Source organism: Coffea arabica, chromosome 2c (assembly GCF_036785885.1).
Source record: "Coffea arabica cultivar ET-39 chromosome 2c, Coffea Arabica ET-39 HiFi, whole genome shotgun sequence".
NCBI classification, from domain to species: Eukaryota; Viridiplantae; Streptophyta; class Magnoliopsida; order Gentianales; family Rubiaceae; genus Coffea; species Coffea arabica.
Genome location: NC_092312.1, coordinates 21,879,352 through 21,900,402, shown reverse-complemented (window position 1 = coordinate 21,900,402; position 21,051 = coordinate 21,879,352). Strand labels below are relative to the sequence as shown.

The window sequence follows — 21,051 nt, the reverse complement described above, 5'->3', positions numbered from 1 at the left end:
ATGAGTTTATGCCTAAAGTGCCCTCTTCCTAGGGTATTACTTCTTGGGGAATCCCAGTTCCCATGCATTCAAGAAATGGGATGTCCAAAAAATAAAAAACTAAAAAGATAAAGCACCTCAGCTCCATGAAAAATGTTCCGTGAGGAAATTAATTATTGAAACATTACGTTCTTCTGTTCATATTGACGCATATAGTAGTTCTCTTTTATTTATTTATTTATATTTGGTGGCTTTTGGTTCAGCTCATAGGGAGCTGGGAAACAAGAAGAATTTGAGACTTTGGTCGGTTAGTTTACACCCATACACGAGTTGAAGAGGCAGTTACATGACCTTTAATTTTGATTTAAAATCCTAATTGTTGAAGAATCTATCTGAACTTCACTATTTGCCTTCGTCACAAAAGAAAAATCTTGAAGGATTAGCTAATTGTAATACATCTCGTTGGTTTGACTCTCAAACGCTCCCTCCTCTTCTTCTCCTTCTTCTATGCCTTAGAGTTTCTCTTCAACCAAAATACATAAAATAAAACTATTTTTGCATAGCCAATGACTCTTCATAAAATTCCAACAAGTGGCTCCTCTCACTTTCCATAGGAAAATGCTCCATACCCAAGAGCTTGCGTGTGGATGAGTTCGAATTAAAAAGCATATATCTTCCTTGGATCAGGATGATTAGGTCGATATCAAATAGCCATTAGCAAGTTTTTCATATGTGGGAAAACTGTGAAGTGGCCAGTGCATACGGAGTTGAAAATTGGATCCAAAATACTTTTTATAACCAAACTAAGGATTTCTTATTATAACAGAAGTTCAACTTCAAACGTACCATGTAGGGTACAAAAACGTCCTGATGTGCAAACTCCAATTAAGATGATGTAGTTGGCCAAGGATCAGCCGCCAGCCATATTCATTTATCTTCCGATGTCTTGAATTTGCTTTGTTTAATACTCAGTATCTATGACGTAAAGAGATGTTAAACCGTAAGCGGAGCCAGAAAAGACCTCTGCGCAAAAGACCAAATTGGTTTTTGGATAAAATAGCAGGCTGGGAAAACGACCATCAAATTAAATACTGCTTTCTTAACAAGAGATGCATGGGTTAGCCAATTCATGAATCCCTGTCTATGGGCGTTGAGTTTTTTTGATCCGGCTCGGGGCAAATAAGCAGCCATGTCTTTTTCCAAAAATTTGTTTTCGATAGTTACAGAAGAAAGTACTCTATTATTTGTGTTTGACTGGATCAAAGGACTCATTCGTGGGGCTGGTTTTTCTTGTTTGTTTTCCTTTCGATTTTTATGTGTTTGTGTTTGACGCGAATAAAAATCTGAAACCCCGTTGCACTGGTTTTTTTGTTTTCTTTATTCGAATTTGAGTGGTCTTTTGTACATTTCTCTAATTATATATTATAACCAATCATCTACCGCTGACCAGTAATATAAATATTAACCCGTCGTCCTATTTTTATGCATTTTGGTTGCTTTCTTTACCGCCAAAGAGTCATTTTCATGGAGCGAGCCATACTGTAACTGCACGCTACGTAGTTGATTTTGACTAGTAAATACGGTAACAGGTTTTCTTGTGCAGTGTTGTCTATTTGAGTCGTCAACGTTATCTATGATATATCCATGAAAATGTTATCTCGAATTGAATCAATAGGTTCATATCATATGGAACAATAGAAGACAAGACAACGGGGTAACAATTATTATTCCAGTGAAGGAGGCAAAGCTAACCGTGGCTTTATGTCCGTACTTAACATAGGAATCTGCGATTTTCCCATTATGAATTGGATGTGGCTATATTAATTAATTACAAACTACTACTAATCTCTTTCATCATTGATGGAACGAAATTCACAAAAATTAAACTGTTTTTGGTTGAGCAAATGAGTACGACCGTCAGTAGGGACAGGTTGGTCCGAGTTTGGCTTGAAAAATTGGGGCTGAACCTAACGTACATAACCAATCTAGGTAGAATTTAGGTCACATTTGTAGCTCATATTACAAATTTGGAGTTGAAAGCCCAAAAATCTCGAGAATCTTATTTCTTTTGTGACCCGAGATTGGATTCGTCAAAATCCAGTTAAAACAAGGTTGATTGACTGCCCCATATATAAGCATATTTCTCTCTTTATAAAGATGGAAAAACATTCGGAAAAGTGAAGATCTTAGAAGAAAAGACTTTCTTATAGACATTACCGTTAAGAATTTCTTTGGGAGTTGAATTCGGGTCTATTTTAACACTAGAATTTTTTTTAATAAGTGGGAGTTTCTGGACTCAAAATTCAATCCTTTTATTCGACCATTTATAATGTCTTTTACTTTACTACTTAACCCAAACATCCTTCTATTCTAACACTACCTTAAGCTTGCTTCATTTTGGGGGGGGGGGGAGTCAATTGGATACTTGGAGGTCTAAATGACAAATATTGAACAATTAGGGAGGGACCCACTTAATCTACACTAAACATTGATATAAGAGAGTGAGTAGTGGCAAAACCACATTTAGTTGAGGGTGGGCAATTTCCCCTCATCAACACTTTTTTTTTTTTTTTGGTTGTAAAAAACATCAACATTTCATTTAACAAAACCAAGTCACACACCCTGGAGCAACTGCTCCTCAATGTCTGCTTGAGCACTATCAAGCAACCAAATTGGAAAACAAGCTTTCCAGTCAGCAACACACCCTAAATTTAGAGCAAATCTTGCTAACTTATGGCTAACCGAGTTGAACTCCCTACGAACAAGGAGAAACAACATTCTTTAAAATTATGTTTTAGCAGCTTAATATCCTGCAAGACTGTGGATATAACCACATCATCAGTATCCTTCTCTATTTTATCTATTACAGCCTTACAGTCTGATTCTATAATAATTCTTTCCCAACCTTCCAAAGCAGCTTTAACCATTGCAGTTCTGATTGCCAATGCCTCCTCAAGTATTGGTACTGAACATGTAAAGGAAGGACATGCCCATGTAGCAACTAGCTTCCCCTTCCAGTCCCTAGCAACAATATCCCAGCTAGCTTTATTTGTTTGCTGATTCAATGTAGCATCAGTATTCAGCTTGATCCACCTTTTATTAGGAGTAGCCCATCTTTCTTGCTTCCCTGCCCTTTGCCTCAGCTCTCTCTCTTCTTCCCTCCCCTCTCCTTGAATCTCTTGGTACTCTATCCATTCTGTTAATGCTTTGTTTACCACCACTGCGGGACCTCTACCCTTGCCATTAAAGTTTATCTCATTCCTATCCTTCCAGATTTGCCCATAGCAGGCTGATTGTGAAAATAATATGCTCCTCCCCCTTCTCCCTAGCTGTTGCCTCCACCAGCTCAGACCACCACAACCAAAACTTCCCTTTCAAATTCTCCAATCTATCCCACTGAATTGGAGCCACTTTCCAAATAGCCTTTGTATGACTACATAGAAACAACATATGTTCAGTCGACTCTGAGAAGACGCCACAACATTTACACAGTGGATTGCCTTGCATGCTCCTAGCCTTGATGTTTTCATTGACTGGCAGGATATCCTTCATACATTTCCAGATAAAATGTTTCAGTTTGTGCTTCATATTAAGTTGCCATAAGACTTTCCATCCTCTTGCATTTACCTCATTCCTACTACCAGATTCCTCATGCCTATCTCTCACCCTCCTTTCTACCTTTCTCTCCTGAGCAAGCCTATATCCAGACTTGACTGTGTATTTTCCAGAGGCAGAGTGTGCCCAGAAGAGCCTGTCCTTGGTATCCTGCAGGCTTAAGGGAATCTGCAAAATCCTCTCCCTATCCTTCTTAGCAAACACCCTTCCCAATAACTCCTCATTCCAACTCCCATTTTTAATCAGCTCACTAACTCTACACAATCCCAGGTCAGTATCCTGTTGTGTGCTCACATTCCCTCCAGCAACCCCAGGGACCCATCTATCATTCCAGATGTCTATAGTCTTCCCATCTCCCACTTTCTTCCTCACCCCCTCTTCCAACAATGACCTCGCACTCAAAATACTTTTCCAACACCAGGAATCAGTGCGTTTCCCCTTCATCTTCCAGATTGAGGTTTCTTTGAAGTATTTGGCTTTAAGGATCTTGCTTACCAGTAAATTTGGCCTAGTGAGTATTCTCTATAGCTGCTTGGCCAGAAGTGCCAGATTGAAATTTTCTAAGTCTCTAAAGCCCAATCCCCCATTCTGTTTAACTTCAGATAGCTTACCCCATCCTAACCAGTGCATCTTTCTCTTCTCACTCATGTTTTCCTACCAAAACTTAGCCATCTCTCTCCCAATACCCCTACAAAGTTCCTTAGAAAGCTTGCAACATGACATCACATATGTTGGAGGAGTCATGACCATAGATTTCAATAGCACTTCTTTCCCAGCCATACTAAGCAACTTCTCTTTCCATCCTGATATCCTGCTAATCACCTTTTCCTTAACAAAGTTAAACACTTGTGTTTTTTATCTACCAATTACCAAAGGTAGACCCAAGTACCTGCTCTGTTTAACCTTCTTCATATCTCTCACTCTCTCAAGCACCTTCAACCTCTCCCCTGCTGGGACATTTTTGCTGAAGAAAATTGATGATTTCTCAGTATTGATGAGTTGTTCTAAAGCATCACCATATTGCCTTAGAATCTCCATCAACTGCATTGCCTCCTCTTTCTTGGCCTTACAGAATATTAATGAGTTATCTGCAAAAAAGAGATGATATAATCTAGAACCACCGGAAGACAATTGGAGATCAGTTAGTTTTCCCTGTCTGACTGCTTGATTGAGCAGAATTGAGAAGCCTTCTGCACAAATAAGGAACAAGAAAGGAGACAAGAGGTCTCCCTGTCTTAGCCCCCTAGATGGTTTGATAAACCCCTTCTTCTCCCCATTAATACTGACTGCATAGGAAACACTAGAAACACACTCCATAATCCATCCTACCCACTGCTGACAGAACCCCATTCTTAACATTAGTTTTTCTAGAAAAATTCATTCTACCCTATCATAGGTTTTGGACATGTCTAATTTGATAAACATAAATCCCTCCTTATCAGATCTTTTGTTATTAAGGAAATGAATGCATTGATGAGCCACAAGTATGTTATCCAGAATTTGTCTACCATGAACAAAAGTAGACTGAGAAGGACTGATGCAGCAACTGATAACACTTCTTAACCTATGGACCAGAATTTTGGAAATAACTTTGTAGAGTATATTACATAGACTAATAGGTCTAAACTAAGTCATATCAATAGGGGAGTCAACTTTAGGAATCAGACAGATCAAGGTCTCATTAACAGCTCTTAGTAAATTGCCAGAATGAAAGAAACTCTGAACAACATTAATCAAATCTAGCTTAATGTTAAACCAAAACTTTTGAAAAAAGATAGGGGTCATACCATCAGGGCTAAGTAACTTGTTTGGATGCATAGAGAAGACAATTCTGTGAACTTCCTGCTCAGTCACAGGTAAGATAAGCTGTTTGTTCATCATACTAGTTATGGACTGTGGGATTTCATTTAGGATGGCATCAATACACTGAAGAGCCTCAGCAGTAAAAATGCCTTTGAAATATTGGATTATTTTTGTGCCAGTCTCCTCCTCATCCTTACATCAATCCCCATCTCTTTTCTTGATAAGACCAATCCTATTCCTTTTCCTTCTTCCAGCCACACAAGCATGATAGAAGTTGGTGTTCTTATCTCATTCCATTAACCATTTCTGTCTTGCTTTTTAACTCCAATAGACCTCTTCATACTTATAAGCTGCAACCAGTTTTTTCTTCAACAATGTCAGTCTGATCCCTTTCCCACTCATATTACTATCCCTTAGCAATTTCATCTCTTTTTTAGTCTGTAAAATGATTTTTCCAAAATTTCTCTCCTTCTGCTTGTTCCATCTCAGTAAGGCCACTCTACACTGCTTGATTTTAAACTGAAACTTGAAGAATCTGGACCTTATACAACTAGTGTTCCAGGCTAACTTAACTATATTCCCCACCTCTTTATGTTGAAACCAATTCCTATCAAACATAAATCTCTTTTTCCACCTCTTCCCCATTGCAGGTTTTGTATCTACCAACAACATAGAATGGTCAGAAGCTTTCGTCTCTAGATGCCTGCATCTTGCATTCCTAAAGCTATTACACCAACTCCCAGATCCCAATACTCTATCTAAACGTTCTCTGATCTCTCCCTCATTGTCCCACCTATTACTCCATGTCCAAGGTTTCCCCTCATAGCCAATGTCCACTAGTTCATTGGTATTAATGAAATCTCTAAAGTTTTCAAAGCTGATATCTGCTCTTTTCCTGCCACCCCATTTTTTTTCATTAGAGACTATATCATTCATATCTCCCATTATGGCCTAAGCCTCACCCCATATCTGACTCTTTCTAGTAATCACATCCCATTGTGTTTTCCTAATACTGTTATCTGGACTAACATAAATGCACACACACCATCATTCCAAATTTATGACCTCTATCAACAATCAACAATTCTATAGTAAAACTAGTGAACAGTACATTTTTGATAGTCACCTCATCCTTCCACATCACTGCCACACTACCAACCATACCCACAGGATCCAGAACAAAGAGGTTATCAAACTTGATTTTTTGCTTAACACTATTCAAGACATTTTTTTTTATTTTTTGTTTTTGACAGAAAAAATAAAGAGGGGAAGTGGAGTAACACAGCCTCCTTGAGTAGGGGAACTGTCAAGGGGCTTTTGACAGTTCTACACCAGAGCTCTCTAGGGAGAGGTTTTGTCAGATCAAATTCCACAAGTAATTTCATATGTTTCCCCTCTTTGCCTCCATGATTATCTCAAAAATATCACTGAAAATTCCCCTATCTTCCTCCCTACCTCTCTAGTAATCCAGTGAAGGGGTAGATTCCATACCTGTACCCATATCCTCCCCTTATCAAACACTTCCAAATCATCCTCAATGCCCTCCTTCCACTTCAGCAGTATTAGTGGCTGTTCATCATAGATCCATGGCCTCCAATTCAAAGCTCGCTCCAGATTTGATTTTTGAGCAAACGAAAATTGAAATAGGTTAGTCTGGATCTCCGTCACCTTCAGGTTTTTTGGATGGAGCCATATATTCTCCGCGAAGCTCCTAACACCATTTGTATTCGCTTTCTTTTCCCCCCATACTTTTCCCATCAGACTCAGACTGCATTCCTCCATACCTTTTGTGAACTCCTCCTCCTCCAGCCATACGTCCCTCTTTCTCAGAGTTTGAGAGAGTAAACCTCCTCATCACCTCTTCCAGATTATCCATTCTTCGCAGAAACCACAGACCTTAACCGCTCCAAGCTAATCGATCTTACCTTAGCTGAGCAGAATGGAGCTGCCACTCTATGCTTTCCTCGCCAAGTACCTACACCACAAACAAACAGAAGAAACGACGAGAGATAGACACTTGACTCAACAATGGAGAGATATAACCTGGAACAAACTTTGGAAGACTTTGAATGCATTCATTCCTGCAAAATTTCAGATCTAGCTCAGAGTTCGATCCCAGGTTCCCAAAATAGAATTTCCTAATTTAGATCAGAAAAATGACGCCAAACTATAATAGGAAATACTTGAAATGAAAGATTGTTGAAAGTGGAAACTTGAATAGAGAATGTCTGTTAGTTATTTTGGAAAGAGTGAAAGGAAAAGGCCACCCACTACAAGGGAGAAAACTCTCTTAGAGAGAGAAGGGACTCTCAAAGAGAGAGACAATAGAAATCAACATTTGGATAATAATTTATTCAGATCCCCCCATCAACACTTGAATAATTACAAAATTATAAAGAAAACTTCCCTCAACTTGCCCCTTTAGAAATCTAAAACAAGTTCACATGTCTTTTATCTTGTATTTTAAAATTCAAAATCACGTTGCAAAATTGTGAGAAAAAATCTATAAATTTTTAAACCAAATTATTCACATAGCGTTTAGTATCGCTTTGTTATCATATTTTTCATCGTAAAATATGTAGTAATTGAAAATTATATCTTCGTAAAACTGTGATTTTAATGCATTATCGACGTAACTTTTGCTATACATTTCTATCTTTGTCCCCACTGATCTTGGGTCTTGGTTCCGCCACTGAGTGTGGGGATTTGAGAATAGGTTGATACCTGATCAAATTTTTATAATCATCCTGACCCGGGGATGTGCCAAGCAAGAAGCATATTTCCTGCTTACCATCCAGTAAGAAATTGGGTCGTTCGGGCACTGGATGATCGCGGGTATAATCAAGTCTACTCTGTTCTGGCCCTTAAGGCCAATATATCATCTGGGTTCATGGCCTTACGCAGCCTTTAAGGCCATTTTCATGACCTTTCTTTTTTGGACCACGAAGCTAACTTGAGCCTCAAAATAGTGGTATTGATTAGTGGATCACATCTCACTCCTCGGTTTTTGGATAGTTTTGGGCGGCCCTGAATTTCTTCCTCATCCGCGAGACAATTTTGGACCATTTCTTCACATATTAGTGTCTGTGTCGTCTGTCATCCAATGAAATAATTTTTTTTTAATTCGGTTGATTTGGAGGTTTAATTAGGTCGTAAATGAATTGAACTTTTATGCGACGGAGTTCGACTTGAATTTTGGACTTGATCTCGAATCTTATGTGAGTTTAAAATTTAAAATTGAGTTCAATTCAATATGCTTGAATTCAATTCTAAAGCTCGGAATTTTAGTTAAAATTTTAATAATATTTTACCAATAATACACATATAAAATTTACAAATAAATTAATTAATGTGTAAGTTTTTTAAAATAAAAATATGTAAAAAATTATTCATGCCTTATCAAGAAGCCGAATATATACAAATTCAATTGAATACTTCAATCAATCTCGAATTTGAGATAAAATTCAAGTCGAGCACCTAATGAGTCGACTCGAACCGTTTGCTAATTAAGCGTTCCATTTTGTTTAATTTAAAGTCTCGGCTTCAAGCATGTCGTTCCTGCAGCACTCAACAATCATTAGTTTCCAAGTAATGTGAAACATGTCCTTTCGGCAAAAGTTTGCTAAAAGCTGTCGAACCTGTATCTTGGAAATTCCAGTGGGTCAAAAGAGTATATGATTGATTCTCAATGGTTTGCTTTGTTACCGTAACGTAGTGCAAGCAGTAACTAAAGTCGTGTCATTTGATTTCTCCTTTGCGGTTTCTGCTTAATCTCGAATCCCTGTGGACATTATTATTATCTGGCTCTTTCAACCTATTTAACTTCTTTGCCTGTGTCAAGGGAATTGGCACTGGGAGCAACTAAGATGTAGACTACTACTAGTTATTGATGGTGGATGTACACGAATTTCGAAGGAGAGTCATAATCCAAAACTCTTTTCTAGCTTAGATGTAAGATGGTACGTGCCATCTCTTTTGGAATCGAGCAAGCGCTTTTGCAATATCCTTGGAGCTTTTATGGAAAACATGACAGAACTTTACAAGTATCATTGGTTCATTAGAGTGTTACTAGCTAGGTCGGCACTAAATAAAAATTTTATTAACTTCAGAAAGGGATCTCTAAAGGTGCACAGAATGATGATTAAGGCACTTAAGTACTTTGATTACACATTCAGGTTAATCTTCCTTTTTGTCCACTTGACTAAATTTATGAAGGAATCAAATTCGTGGTCAAGGATGGATACAGGGACAAAAGACTATGCCCATGAAAACCAATTGGTGCCTTTATCAAAAGAATTAAAAGGGAATATTGAAGAATACCAAGCTTGGAGCATCAATACCTTTTCTGTGGCCACCAAAACAAACCATCAACACAAAACAAGTGAAATGTATAATTGACTAAAAACAGAAGCAATCAAAAATGCCGAGAAGCCTTCAACAACACAAACCTCAATTCACCACCTTAGCTCTCAGACTCTCCTCTTTCTTTCTTCTCTTGGTTCTGTCTAACCAAAGCCACCATGTCAAAGCTGATATTTTCATCTATTCAGACTGCTCTGAAGGAAAGTACCAGCCAAATTCTCCCTACGTAACCTACCTCAACACTTTACTATCTTCAGCAGTAAACTCAGCCTCTCAGTCTCTTTACAACAGCTTTGCTCTCGGGAATGATAGCTCAGCACCAGCTGAAGCCTCGATATATGGTTTATACCAGTGTAGGGGTGATTTGGAAACAAGGGATTGTGCAACATGCATGGCAAGTGCGGTTAACCAAATTAATCTGGTTTGTCCTTACACTTACGGAGCTATTTTGCAACTTGATGGCTGCTTTCTCAGATACGAGCACATAGATTTTCTCGGTAAGCCGGATACAAGTCTTAGGTACAAGAAGTGTGGCAAAAGAGCAAGCAGTGATGCAGAGTTCTTGAGGGGAAGAGATGCTGTTCTTGCTAATATGCAGGGTTCTATAAGTTTTAGGGTGAGTACGTCGGGCTTAGTTGAAGGCTATGCACAGTGCATAGGTGACTTGAGTGAGGCAGACTGCTCTTCTTGTTTAGCTGATGCTGTTGTGCAATTGAAGAGTTTGTGTGGATCATCTGAGGCTGCAGATGCCTTTTTAGCACAATGCTATGCTAGGTATTGGGCATCTGGATATTACGATTCCTCAGGTTTGCAGCTCCTTTCTTTTTTTGGCTTTTGCTTGATTAGTTTTACTTTAGCAGTAGCATAACCCTAATCATATACCAGTTACCGCGATTCCTAACTGGGTTCTTGATATGATGCCTACTTCCATTCATGTCCGCACTACACTATGGGCGATTTAAAATTTCATGACCTAGTAGGTGCTACTTTAAGCAGCTTGACTACTTTATTTCAATCTCAAGACAATTGGGAGTGCTGCAGATAATGAGAATCCAACTTTTAGTTAAAGCACAGGGTCTACATATATTCTTTTCTCTTTTCTAAGCTTTCAAATAGTTTACCTATTCTGTTGTTTTGGGTCTTATGATGAGCTTTGCCATATTCTACTTACTACTTTTCCTAATCGACAAGCTTAATGTCATTTCTTTGCTGGAAAAGGGGTGTCGACTTTTTATCATCAAGCCAAATTTCCAGTTAGTGCAATCGAGTGCATTGCATTTTAGTTAAGGCAATTCCTCGTGTTGAAAGCCAATACGAGATGTGAAGAATAAGTATCCAAAAGGAAGGTACCGGTATTCTATAATAGTGCAATGCTGAGAGTGATACTCTTTAGTCAAAATTAGTCTCTTCCAGCATCCAATATAAGTTTTGCTTGCATGGCAAAAGCTATAAAGCTTCAATTGTTAAAATCTAGGACTATATTGCAGTAGCCCATTAAAAAGTATATTTGGTTGAATAAAATCATGATTTGGGAATTAGCAGTCCAGCCTTAGTCTTTATCTTTTTATATTCGAAAATTTGGGGGCAAAATCTGGTCGTTTCATTGCTGGAAATGTGGTGTCACCATATTAATTATCATCGACTTGAATTTCTAGTGCCTACATTTGCCTTTAATCAGTTTAGTCGATTGGTGTTGCATTAACTTACAGATATGCACGCAATAAAAATCATACTTGCATAGGAAGAATTATTGGCCTTAGCTGTTAAAATCTAGCTGGGAATATGTTTTCTTTAGGAAGTCGTCCAGTTTGCTTTCTAAATTCGGATATTTTGGACAGCTCTGCTCCATGAAACCCCTTTGTTTTTTGGTGTTTACAAATGAAAATAGATTCTTCCCATGGCAACGATGACGAAGTGGGAAAAACAGTAGCAATCATCGTGGGAAGCGTAGCGGGCTTTGCCGTACTCATTGTTCTTATTTCGTTTTGCCGAACGGCTGTCCGTAAGTTCCTCTTTCAAACAATATATATAGTACTTAATAACCATCCCATTCATTTTCTATTGTGTTTTTAATAAACATCTCTCTCTCTCTCTCTCTGTCTCACACACACACACACACACAAATATATGTATTTGATTTGAAAATTGTGGAGGCCAATTGTGTATTTGTCCGCCTCGACACCGTCTTAGGCTAGAGCCGTGGTAGTGCTTGGAGGGGGGCCTTCCCAAGATTCAATCCCTAGTCCTTTAGGATAAAGGGTCTTGGGGATGCTTCCTGGTACCACTTGAGCTAGTATCCCCAAGACCCTTTATCCTAAAGGACCAGGAATCGAATCCTGGGGAGGCCCTCTCTCCAAACACTACCACGGCCCTAGTCTAAGACGGTACCGAGACGGACAAATACACAATTGACCTCCACAAAAATCATTAGATTTAACAGAGCAAATCGTACTGGACGATTTTTAACCAATTTATTAATAATTATGACTTCTATTTCTATAAAAAAAAAAAAGGGGGATATTGTTTCGAATTCAATCTTTCTAATTACATTAGTGGGTAGTGCTACTTAGCATAGCCTAACGTTAGTATTCTTCTGATTATTGGATGGATTCAAATATTTGCAGACTAATGAAGGACCTCTATTCCAAGAATTGCAAAGTTGGCCACGCTGGATCTGGACGAGAGCGCCTATGTTCTCTAAGGATTCTTGTGAGTTGTGACGACATTTTGCCTTTTAGCTTTTAGGCCTTTCCTTGACCCGTTTAAAAACCAATACCCAATGGTAATGCAGGAAAAAAGATTCCTGTACTTGTACCCCATCTTCATCTTGGTTGTGGTATAACTAAGTACCATGTATTCTAAAGTTGCATGCACCAGTACCATGAGTCTTATCTTCATCAAGGGTAAGGATTCGGCTCGAATTCTCCATAAAAAAAACACATCACAATGTTTGTTCCCCCTCCTATCATTTTGTTTCTTTCACTTTTTTGGTTGGATGCGTTATCCAGCTTTCATTAAAGCTTTTAAGTTTCCTTTTTTTTTTTCAAATTTTTTTTTTTTTCATGTAGTAATTTTTTTTTTCTACTTGTAACTAATATAGTTGGATTGAATGATAAGGTGAGAGAGATTTTTGATTCAAATTCTTTCACTTATCCCCGTAGAGAAAAAAAAATAAAAATCTCAAATCCAATAAGTATTGGGATCAAAGATGAATGGGTTTGGGGAAGGCAAAAGCGTTGGGCCAACCCAAAGACGCTGTTCCAACAATATTTAGTGTTTTGGATCTCCAGATCATATCAGCCCATTTAGGAAAAGTCCGACTTAAATAATTGATAAGACTCAACTCAACTAAGTAAGGAACAACAAACAAATAGATCCAGGAGAACAAGAAATCAACCTTAACTCCTTCTCTTCCCATTCTATCTTGTTAGATTGAGAGTTCCACCTGAATCCATATATAAAACTTGTAAAAAGGAAAAAAAAAAAAAGTACAGAATGAGAGAGGGAGGTAGGACCACAGCAAGGTTTGACAATTCATCTTTGTTTTGTTTATGGGGAAAAGAGAATCAAAATTTAAGAATGCATCAAATGGAATGTTGAACAAAGAAACAAAGAAAAAAAAAGTTAACCAGGTGATTTAGCGAAGAAGAAGTTAGTCGAATGAAGGAATGTATAGCTAGGATGCAGGAAAGGATAAAGTTAGTCGAGTGCAAGCCAAGCCAAGAAGAAGTCTTTTGTACTAGTTTAATATTCCTCGAGATATTAAAATAAATAAATATTTTAATTATTACCTTTTTTTCTCTCTCTCTCTCTCTTTGTTTCATCTTTTTTTTTTTATGTTTGTTAAGAATTTTAGGGAATAGAATTGACTTTGACAGATATACTAGTTAGATTGAAATACTTATCCACTTTTTTTTTTTTTTTTTTTTATAATAAACAAAATACCACAAACTTTTGTTATATATAGACTTTGGTTTTGGAGGTAATTAAGTTGGTTTTGTGAAACATCAGGTATCGCGTGTCACGTTTCGATTAACCAGGTGATTTAGCCCACCCCAGCTCCTAATAATACACCTCACCAATTAAATAACCAGAAGAATGTCCATTTATAACCTTCATTAAGTTCTTTGACCTTCTCTATTTTCTCAGCCTCTTCATTCCTGGCGTCTAATTAAAAGCAGATTTGAACGCAAATGCTTTAAATTACTCAATCCATTTCGTATTTGTATAAGATATAATGATAAGGTTACGATTAGAGGCAGTGGCCAGGCTTTGACACTCCCCCTGATCCTCCCTAGCTAGCGTGTTAATGAAAGAGATTAATTAGTGTATGACTTTTTTGGTTTTGTTTAAGAACTTTAATTGTTGAATAACTCTACCGTGTCCATGGTACAAGAATCTCTGATTTCACTACTGATCCATCTTTTATGTGCTTGATCGAATAAGACAAGAAATATGCACCAAAAAAGTGACTTGGTCGAAGAAGTCATCGGAATCCTAGTTAATGACTTGAAATTTCATACTTTGATTGGGTCAATGATGGTAATAGTATAATATATCCAGCGTCACTAGTGTCTCGTATCCAGAAAGATTGACTTGAAGGACAATCATTATTTTTATTACAAGAAGCATGAAATAATTGGCAACTTAACTAGGTAAAGATACACATTTACTACTGTGATAATACCAATTCCTCAAAATAAAATCCTACTCCGTAGTTTTCCGGACCTTTCCAGGAGTAGAAAATGGATCCATGCTAAAAACAAAATAAAGAATTGAACTTTTGGGTGTAGAGGAAGAATTGAATTAGAGGCCAGATGTGAAGGGCACATTGGTGGCAGGCAACCAAGAACTGCCAGCAATGAAGTTTCCGACTGTGAATTTAGAAGCCTCTGTTGCACTAGTTATCACGTGATACCCCTTCCAGTTTACCCTTTTTGCAGTGGATGAACCAGGGCCTGTGTTAGCATATTCTCCATAGTACAAGGTATTGAGAGCAAAATTACCACTCCAGGGCATCCAACCAGCTGGATTAATTAAACCATCAAGAAATGTTTTCATGAACACAGTCCTTGAATATTCTTTCCACGGTCTTCCAAGATATGTCTTGACCGAGCTTTGAACTGGTTTCAGGTCGGAAGCTGCGGTAACTCTGGAATTGAGAAGGGATATTCCAGTGTTTTGGTTAGGGTCGGTTCTACCTTGTGCGGTGATAGTGTTTGTCTTGTTCGGAGGATTTCTTGCATAGATGTTACAGCTTTGGAAGACGACAGCAGCATTCCCAAATATAAAATCAACAGTTCCGTAGATATCACATTCCCTGTAAAATTGTCTTTCCGAGTGGACATAAAGGGTGTCTTGATAGCCTTCAAAGCTGCATTGGTAAAATACAGAGAGATCGGAACCAGATCGAAGAGCCACCGCTTGGTGATTTTGAGCTCCCGCTGTGTTCCTAAACGAAATCCCACGAGCAATGAATCCATCGCCGACAACGGCTGAAATTTAGGTAGACAAGAATATTTTGTCAGTTCCATTACACCTTTATCAAAATGAGTACTGCAATAAAATTCTAAACTAAGTCAGCTATCATTATAGGATGACATTCAGGACAGCCTTCAAAAGAGGATTAATTAGAATAGATGTTATGACAAATACGAGTCGATAGAGACTTCAGAGTTCATAATTCAAGGACGTAGACTTTATGTGCATTATGTCCTATGTTATCCACCTAGCTCAAACAAGTCTTTTAATTCTAGAAATCTCCTATCAAGCTAACATTTTCATCGAAGTTGAACTTTCTTACTGAGACTCGTTCTTAACATTCATAAATTCACAACTTCCATTTTCTCTGCCTTCTCCTCGAAGAAATCCTATTCTGTACCCTTTCCCAGAACCCAACACAACTTAAGCTTATACTCTGTGGTTGTCATGATTATTGAATAACACCTTTTATTTTATTGTGTGCTCTCTCTCTCTCTCAGTGAAAAAATAAAGTAATTAAACAACAGTTGTATTTCTTCGTCCTCACAGAAAAACTCAAAAGAGAAAAAAAGAAGAGAAAATAGTTTAGCAGACAATACACCTTCACAGCCCCAAGCATACTCTGATTATTAAAAATATTGTCTACCATCTATAGTCACCTTATAGGTCTGCCATGCATGCAAAGAAAAATCCTCTAGTTCGAGATTTTCCTTTAGGACTGCTTATTACCTAACAGGCAAGTTCGTGTTGTGGTTGCTCTATTACCAGTTTTGTGCATTAGAGAAAACTTAAGTCTGCTGTAGGTGTAGAATATGAAACAAAAATTGCTTTGTTTGGCTAGCTTAACTTACCAACTGTTGCAGATTTGAAAGTGGTGCTACCACCGTCAACGCTCTTGCTTCCGGTGATAATGGTTTTTCCAATACCATCACCAACCAACATGATATTCTTCAACTTAGTTCCAATCTCCACATTTTCCTTATATGTTCCTGCCTTTACGTGTATCACATACCTCCCATTTCCCGATCGCTTCGCGGCAGCAGCTATAGCTTGAGCGACCGTCTTAAAGTTGCCCGAACCATCTTGGGCTACCACAACATTTGGCTTTGGAGATGAAGACTGCAAGAGTTTCCTGTCACCTGGATTCACCCAAGTTGGGAACCCCTCCTTATAGCTTGGCTCGTTATATCCCACTTTGTTTAGCGACAAAGTGTTACTAATCAAACAGCTAACGTTACTATTTGACACCAAGGGCACAAGAAAATCAGCACCGCCGCCAAGCTCAGTGAACCCTTGCTTGCATGTCTCAAGATTGGTGAGTGCTGTGCTAAGCCAAGTTTGCGCATCAACTGCACTGCACTTGGTGTGAGGATCAACAGTTTTGTTAATCTTGACAATGGTGCTTTCATAAAGCTCTAGACAATCAGCCCATGCAGCCTTTTCGCGCTCGTTTTGACATTTTGAGCCAAGGTTGTATGTGTTTTCCCGGCCATGCAGGGCACGTTCTAAGGCAAGATTGAGTGACATCTTCAGAAAATCGGACTTGCCTTTTATGGGATAGCCATGGCCGTATTTAGGGCTGTGGGACAAGAAATACTCACATGGTTGTGGATATGGGGTTTGTGCACACCATGATTTTATTGTTGATGGAGGAAGTTGTCTAGAGATGGCCGGAGAAACAAAAACAGTCACGAACAGGAAAACTGCCAAAGGGCACGCCATTGCTAGTTTTGTGAACATGTCACAAAAGGCTGGACTTGATCAGGACGGTGAAATTGGAAGAATAAGGAAAGTGAGGGCTTTGTAATTAGCTAGCTTGTGTGGCGTTAAGGATCAGCTTTGCGTTACTATATATAGAAGTGCAGGCAAGCAACATTTGGGCGGTCTAATTCAAACATCGGATGTGGGGTAGGGATGCACCTTCTTCATTCCTTTTATTACTTAATCAACAAGTAGCAAAGCAATTCAATATTCTTAATTTTCTGTCTTTGCCTGCGTAGAATGACGAATACAGCAGCTAGTTTTTGAGTCATGTACCATCTTCGTTGACCTGATGATAATCGAGAATGAGCAAATTAAATCCAGCACGCAACGCGTTTAACCTCATATTCTCATCATTAGACACAATTACTTATTGAACAGAATGGTTGCATACAAACATGGGTATATGTGCACCGTAATTAAGTGCTGAAAGGGCTCCGAGGAAACACTGGTTCCACGTCCTAGATCACCTTCACATTTGCTCTTGGTTGTTTAATTTTTTGTAACCTAATTAAAGCTCAAATAATTGACTGAATAAGTAATAATGTTTTGCAACAGTAATACGTGGTGGCGATGTGTTAGTTGATCAAATATTATGTATTGCAATCCGCAAGCAGTTTGATTGAATCGAATTAATTAACATCCTTGAAAAGTTAAAGATAAAAAGACTTAGCTAAAACTCGGTCAAGAAATCAAGAGAGCAACTTAGTCATACAATCATCAACAGTTCTAATTAATTTTTTCGCATATGTAGCGAACTTGCACGGCAATTTGGCAATTCATAAAGAGAGTGGCTAAGAACCCAAATAAAACAGGTCCGATTGAAAGTGAAAACCATCATTTTTCTCTTGAGATTAGGTAGATTGTACAGAAGAATATATGTTCTACAACACCAATACCAATACTTCATACTTGGTAGGGAAATATTTCTTGATTGAAAATTATGAATTGCAATATATCATTGGTAAGTAGTTTGATTGTATCAAAATAACATTCTTAAAAAAAAAAAATTAAAGATAAAGGGACTAGCTAAAACTCGGTCAAGAAATCAGGAAAGCAACTTTAGCCATAAAATTGTCAACGATGCGAATTAAACTTTTTCACGTATCTGACAAACTTGCATGGTAATCCATGAAAAGAGCCATCAAGAACCCAAATAGAGCAGGCCTAACATACCTGTATTAATTGTTTATGCACGGATTATTAAGTTTTCTTAATCACTTTTCTTCTGAGATTTGGTTGATTATGATGGAATCTTCAGCATTGACAAAAAGCATGCGACTAGGATTTATTGTCTGTCATTTGGAAATGCCTCGAAGAACGGCCTGTTTAGTCAGACGCGGGGCATGGGCTGAGCAACTTTTCCATCAGATGAACAGTGTGCTACTATCATCTAATCTACTTGTGTTAACCAAATCAATTGGCAAGTGTTTGATTAACCAAACTAACCCGATCGGCAAAAATTTTCAACCCTAAGCCAAAGGAAGAAACCAATTTGTACTTGGTTTTTGCGAACTGCTGGCTGGAGTTAGCTGTTCGGCATCTCAGAAAACCAGTCCTAACATTGGACGTTGAAATTTCCATAACTTTTTCTTTTGGGGGCGACAATTCAAATATCATATAGGTGCTTCACATTTCATAACATTTTTTATTTTAAATTGCGCACTTTTTGCCTTCTTTATCTCTCCTGGCATACGGGTGCCTTATAAAAACATTTTCATTGGCCAATCAAATTCTAAGATATATAGAGCATTTATTTTAGTTGGTAAAAATTTGCATTTATTTTTTTTTGTAGAGCATGAAGTTCAAAAAAATAATAAAAAAAGAAGTCCCCTTAAACCAGTATAGACATTGAAGATCGGCCATACCTCACAGTTCCATCAAGTGAAGGATAGCTTGCGTAAGGAGAAATACATCCTTATACTTTTCTTCATCTGTATTAAGAAACTGCATTTCTTTTTTCATTTTAGAAACTAAACTTTATCTACATATTGGCTGTGAGTTTAGAATCAGAAATACTTTCTAGAATAGATTTTACGCGTTCTGTTAGCCTTTAGGCGACGACAATTCCATGCATAAATCACCTTTGCTTCTTGCAGCATTTTTTCTATTTGCACCTAAAGTTAAGCTATATTTCGGCCAACGTCACAATCATGTTGTTGAGGATACAGTTTTCAGATTTCTCGACGCTGCTTGGGAAACTTCCCAAGTCTATGACATAAGTCGATCAAACTCTAGAATGAAATGAAAGTGTGAGAAAATTGTTTACGAATGTAAGAAAATTCCGTAGCTTAGAGATTTTGACTCCAGAATGACAAGGAATTGGGCTCAAATAAGCACACGCGGAGTTAGAGCCATACGTTATTTGGTTCATCCACGTGCTGTATTGCTCAACTACAACACAGCCTCCATTCTGGCCATCATTCTCCGACTCTGACCATCATCAATTGATTACTTATCCAAAAGCTTGTGGGCAAAAAAGGACTCCATCCTTATCTGTTAGTTATAGATGATGATTATTCTTGATGTCATATTGTTATGAAAAGTAAAAGACGAAATCAAAAGTAAATGGACCTTTGCTTTTTCTTTCTTTGCTTTTCCTTTTTTGCCTCTGTAATTAGGTTGGAGGCTTTGATGATTTAGACTCCTAAATGTCAAAAAAATTGATCATAGACATTTGCGTTTCAATACATAACACCCTGTTGTCAACAATATAATTCATGGTACGTGCCAGATGTACATAACTGAAAACCCCTACGAGTAATTTGAAAAAGACAAGTACTCAGATACAAATGGAGTGATGGCTTGATGATGGGATATAGTCTCACACCCCTACGAGCACGCAAATGCTCAATTGAATCTAATGTATGCTTTCAGACTTAAAAATTGCCATTAATTGCCTTAAAGATTGAAAAACAACATTAGGGCTCATTACCTTGCAATCTGATATTTGACTGTGTGCTAGTAATTGAAGACTTGAAATGTCGTTACCATGAAATTTGACACCAGCGTCTGCTTTGTGACTAGTATAATCAATATCTGAGTTTAGCTGCAACTGGATTCAAATTCAAGTAGCTGTCCCGTCTACTTTGGTGGTTTTCTCTTTCACATTACACCTGCCATTTCATTCATGGACACCTTAGCATTTTGCTGTTGAATTACTCCCTTTGCTTGAGTTCTGCTGTTCTCTGCATCCAGAAAAACAACCCTTAATAAGAGGTGGATTTAACTGTTCAAGAAAAACAAAATACAATGCTGGTGACTGCTGAGCTTTCAGCTTCAACCTGTTCCATTCTTGATTGTAGTGATTTATTTTTTATATTTCTATTTTTTTAATTGTTAGACCAGCTAAGGATGCACCAAAGCTAAAGCTCCTCATAATTTGCAAATAATTGTAAGAGGATCGTATAAGTAGAAAATTCTTTTTGTTTTTTTTTCCTTTTGGTATGAGGATGTTTGGAATAATTGCTAGAAGTTTATTTAATGATCTCGTATATGGATTTGCGTTTGGAACGACAGAATACGGTCAAACGAAGAACAGCCAAGAAAACAAGGTACAAGATATGTTTGAAGAAAACAAGAAAACAATGATCTCGTATATGGGTTTCCTTGTTGTTTCCACAAGTGGGTGCAATGGTCTGATTGGTCCTGAAATTCTGCCAATATTTTACGTAACAGCCATAGATTAATTCATGGACATTGCATTAGTTCTGCAACCGATTGATGGCTTGATTCCTTTTTTTTTTTTTTCGTCGTTTATTCTTGACAAAATTTTTTTTTTATTTTTATTTTGGATGTGGTAGATAAGCTGATAAACATGCTAATTTGGTGCTAAACACAGCAGCAAGGATCTGGTCTGAAGTATGAACAATGATGTGGATCTACCATATCATGGCCCCTTGATTTGCAAGTTTCAATTTTAAAACCATAATACTTTCTTGCTTTCTTTATCATTTCTAGGATATTGGTTGGAGGGGTTTTACTTTTTACTTTTAGGGGTGAGCATGGGTTTTTTCTTTTTCTTTTTCTTTTTTTTTTTGGAACTTTTGA

General features: G+C 37.8%; 3 protein-coding genes across 3 annotated transcripts; 1 reads left to right on the top strand and 2 right to left on the bottom strand.

Moving 5' to 3' along the window:
• Positions 1-5,220: 5,220 nt before the first annotated feature.
• On the bottom strand, positions 5,221-6,342 carry LOC140035552 (uncharacterized). The gene is made up of 2 exons (XM_072076819.1): positions 5,731-6,342; positions 5,221-5,589 (listed from the first exon to the last, which is right to left on the bottom strand). Exons 1-2 carry the CDS (start codon positions 6,340-6,342, stop codon positions 5,221-5,223), a joined length of 981 nt encoding a protein of 326 aa, XP_071932920.1.
• A 3,432-nt stretch (positions 6,343-9,774) lies between these two features.
• On the top strand, positions 9,775-12,724 carry LOC113726801 (plasmodesmata-located protein 8-like). Its single transcript, XM_027250678.2, has 3 exons — positions 9,775-10,565; positions 11,648-11,761; positions 12,384-12,724. The coding sequence occupies exons 1-3, from the start codon at positions 9,818-9,820 to the stop codon at positions 12,386-12,388; spliced, it is 867 nt and encodes a 288-aa protein (XP_027106479.1). The 5' UTR covers positions 9,775-9,817; the 3' UTR covers positions 12,389-12,724.
• A 1,532-nt stretch (positions 12,725-14,256) lies between these two features.
• LOC113726800 (pectinesterase 2-like) lies at positions 14,257-17,052 on the bottom strand. The gene is made up of 2 exons (XM_027250677.2): positions 16,092-17,052; positions 14,257-15,254 (listed from the first exon to the last, which is right to left on the bottom strand). The coding sequence occupies exons 1-2, from the start codon at positions 16,978-16,980 to the stop codon at positions 14,566-14,568; spliced, it is 1,578 nt and encodes a 525-aa protein (XP_027106478.1). The 5' UTR covers positions 16,981-17,052; the 3' UTR covers positions 14,257-14,565.
• Between the last annotated feature and the right edge of the window lie 3,999 nt (positions 17,053-21,051).

Excerpts from the sequence above, each read along its gene's own strand:
- LOC140035552 (XM_072076819.1), bottom strand. The coding sequence starts at position 6,342 with ATGGGAGATATGAATGATATAGTCTCTAATGAAAAAAAATGGGGTGGC. Across the intron at positions 5,590-5,730 it reads CAGCTTATAAGTATGAAGAG|GATGAGGAGGAGACTGGCAC; the intron begins GTCTATTGGAGT and ends GATTGATGTAAG.
- LOC113726800 (XM_027250677.2), bottom strand. The coding sequence starts at position 16,980 with ATGTTCACAAAACTAGCAATGGCGTGCCCTTTGGCAGTTTTCCTGTTC. Across the intron at positions 15,255-16,091 it reads TTTCAAATCTGCAACAGTTG|CCGTTGTCGGCGATGGATTC; the intron begins GTAAGTTAAGCT and ends CCTAAATTTCAG.
- LOC113726801 (XM_027250678.2), top strand. The coding sequence starts at position 9,818 with ATGCCGAGAAGCCTTCAACAACACAAACCTCAATTCACCACCTTAGCT. Across the intron at positions 10,566-11,647 it reads TGGATATTACGATTCCTCAG|ATTCTTCCCATGGCAACGAT; the intron begins GTTTGCAGCTCC and ends AAATGAAAATAG.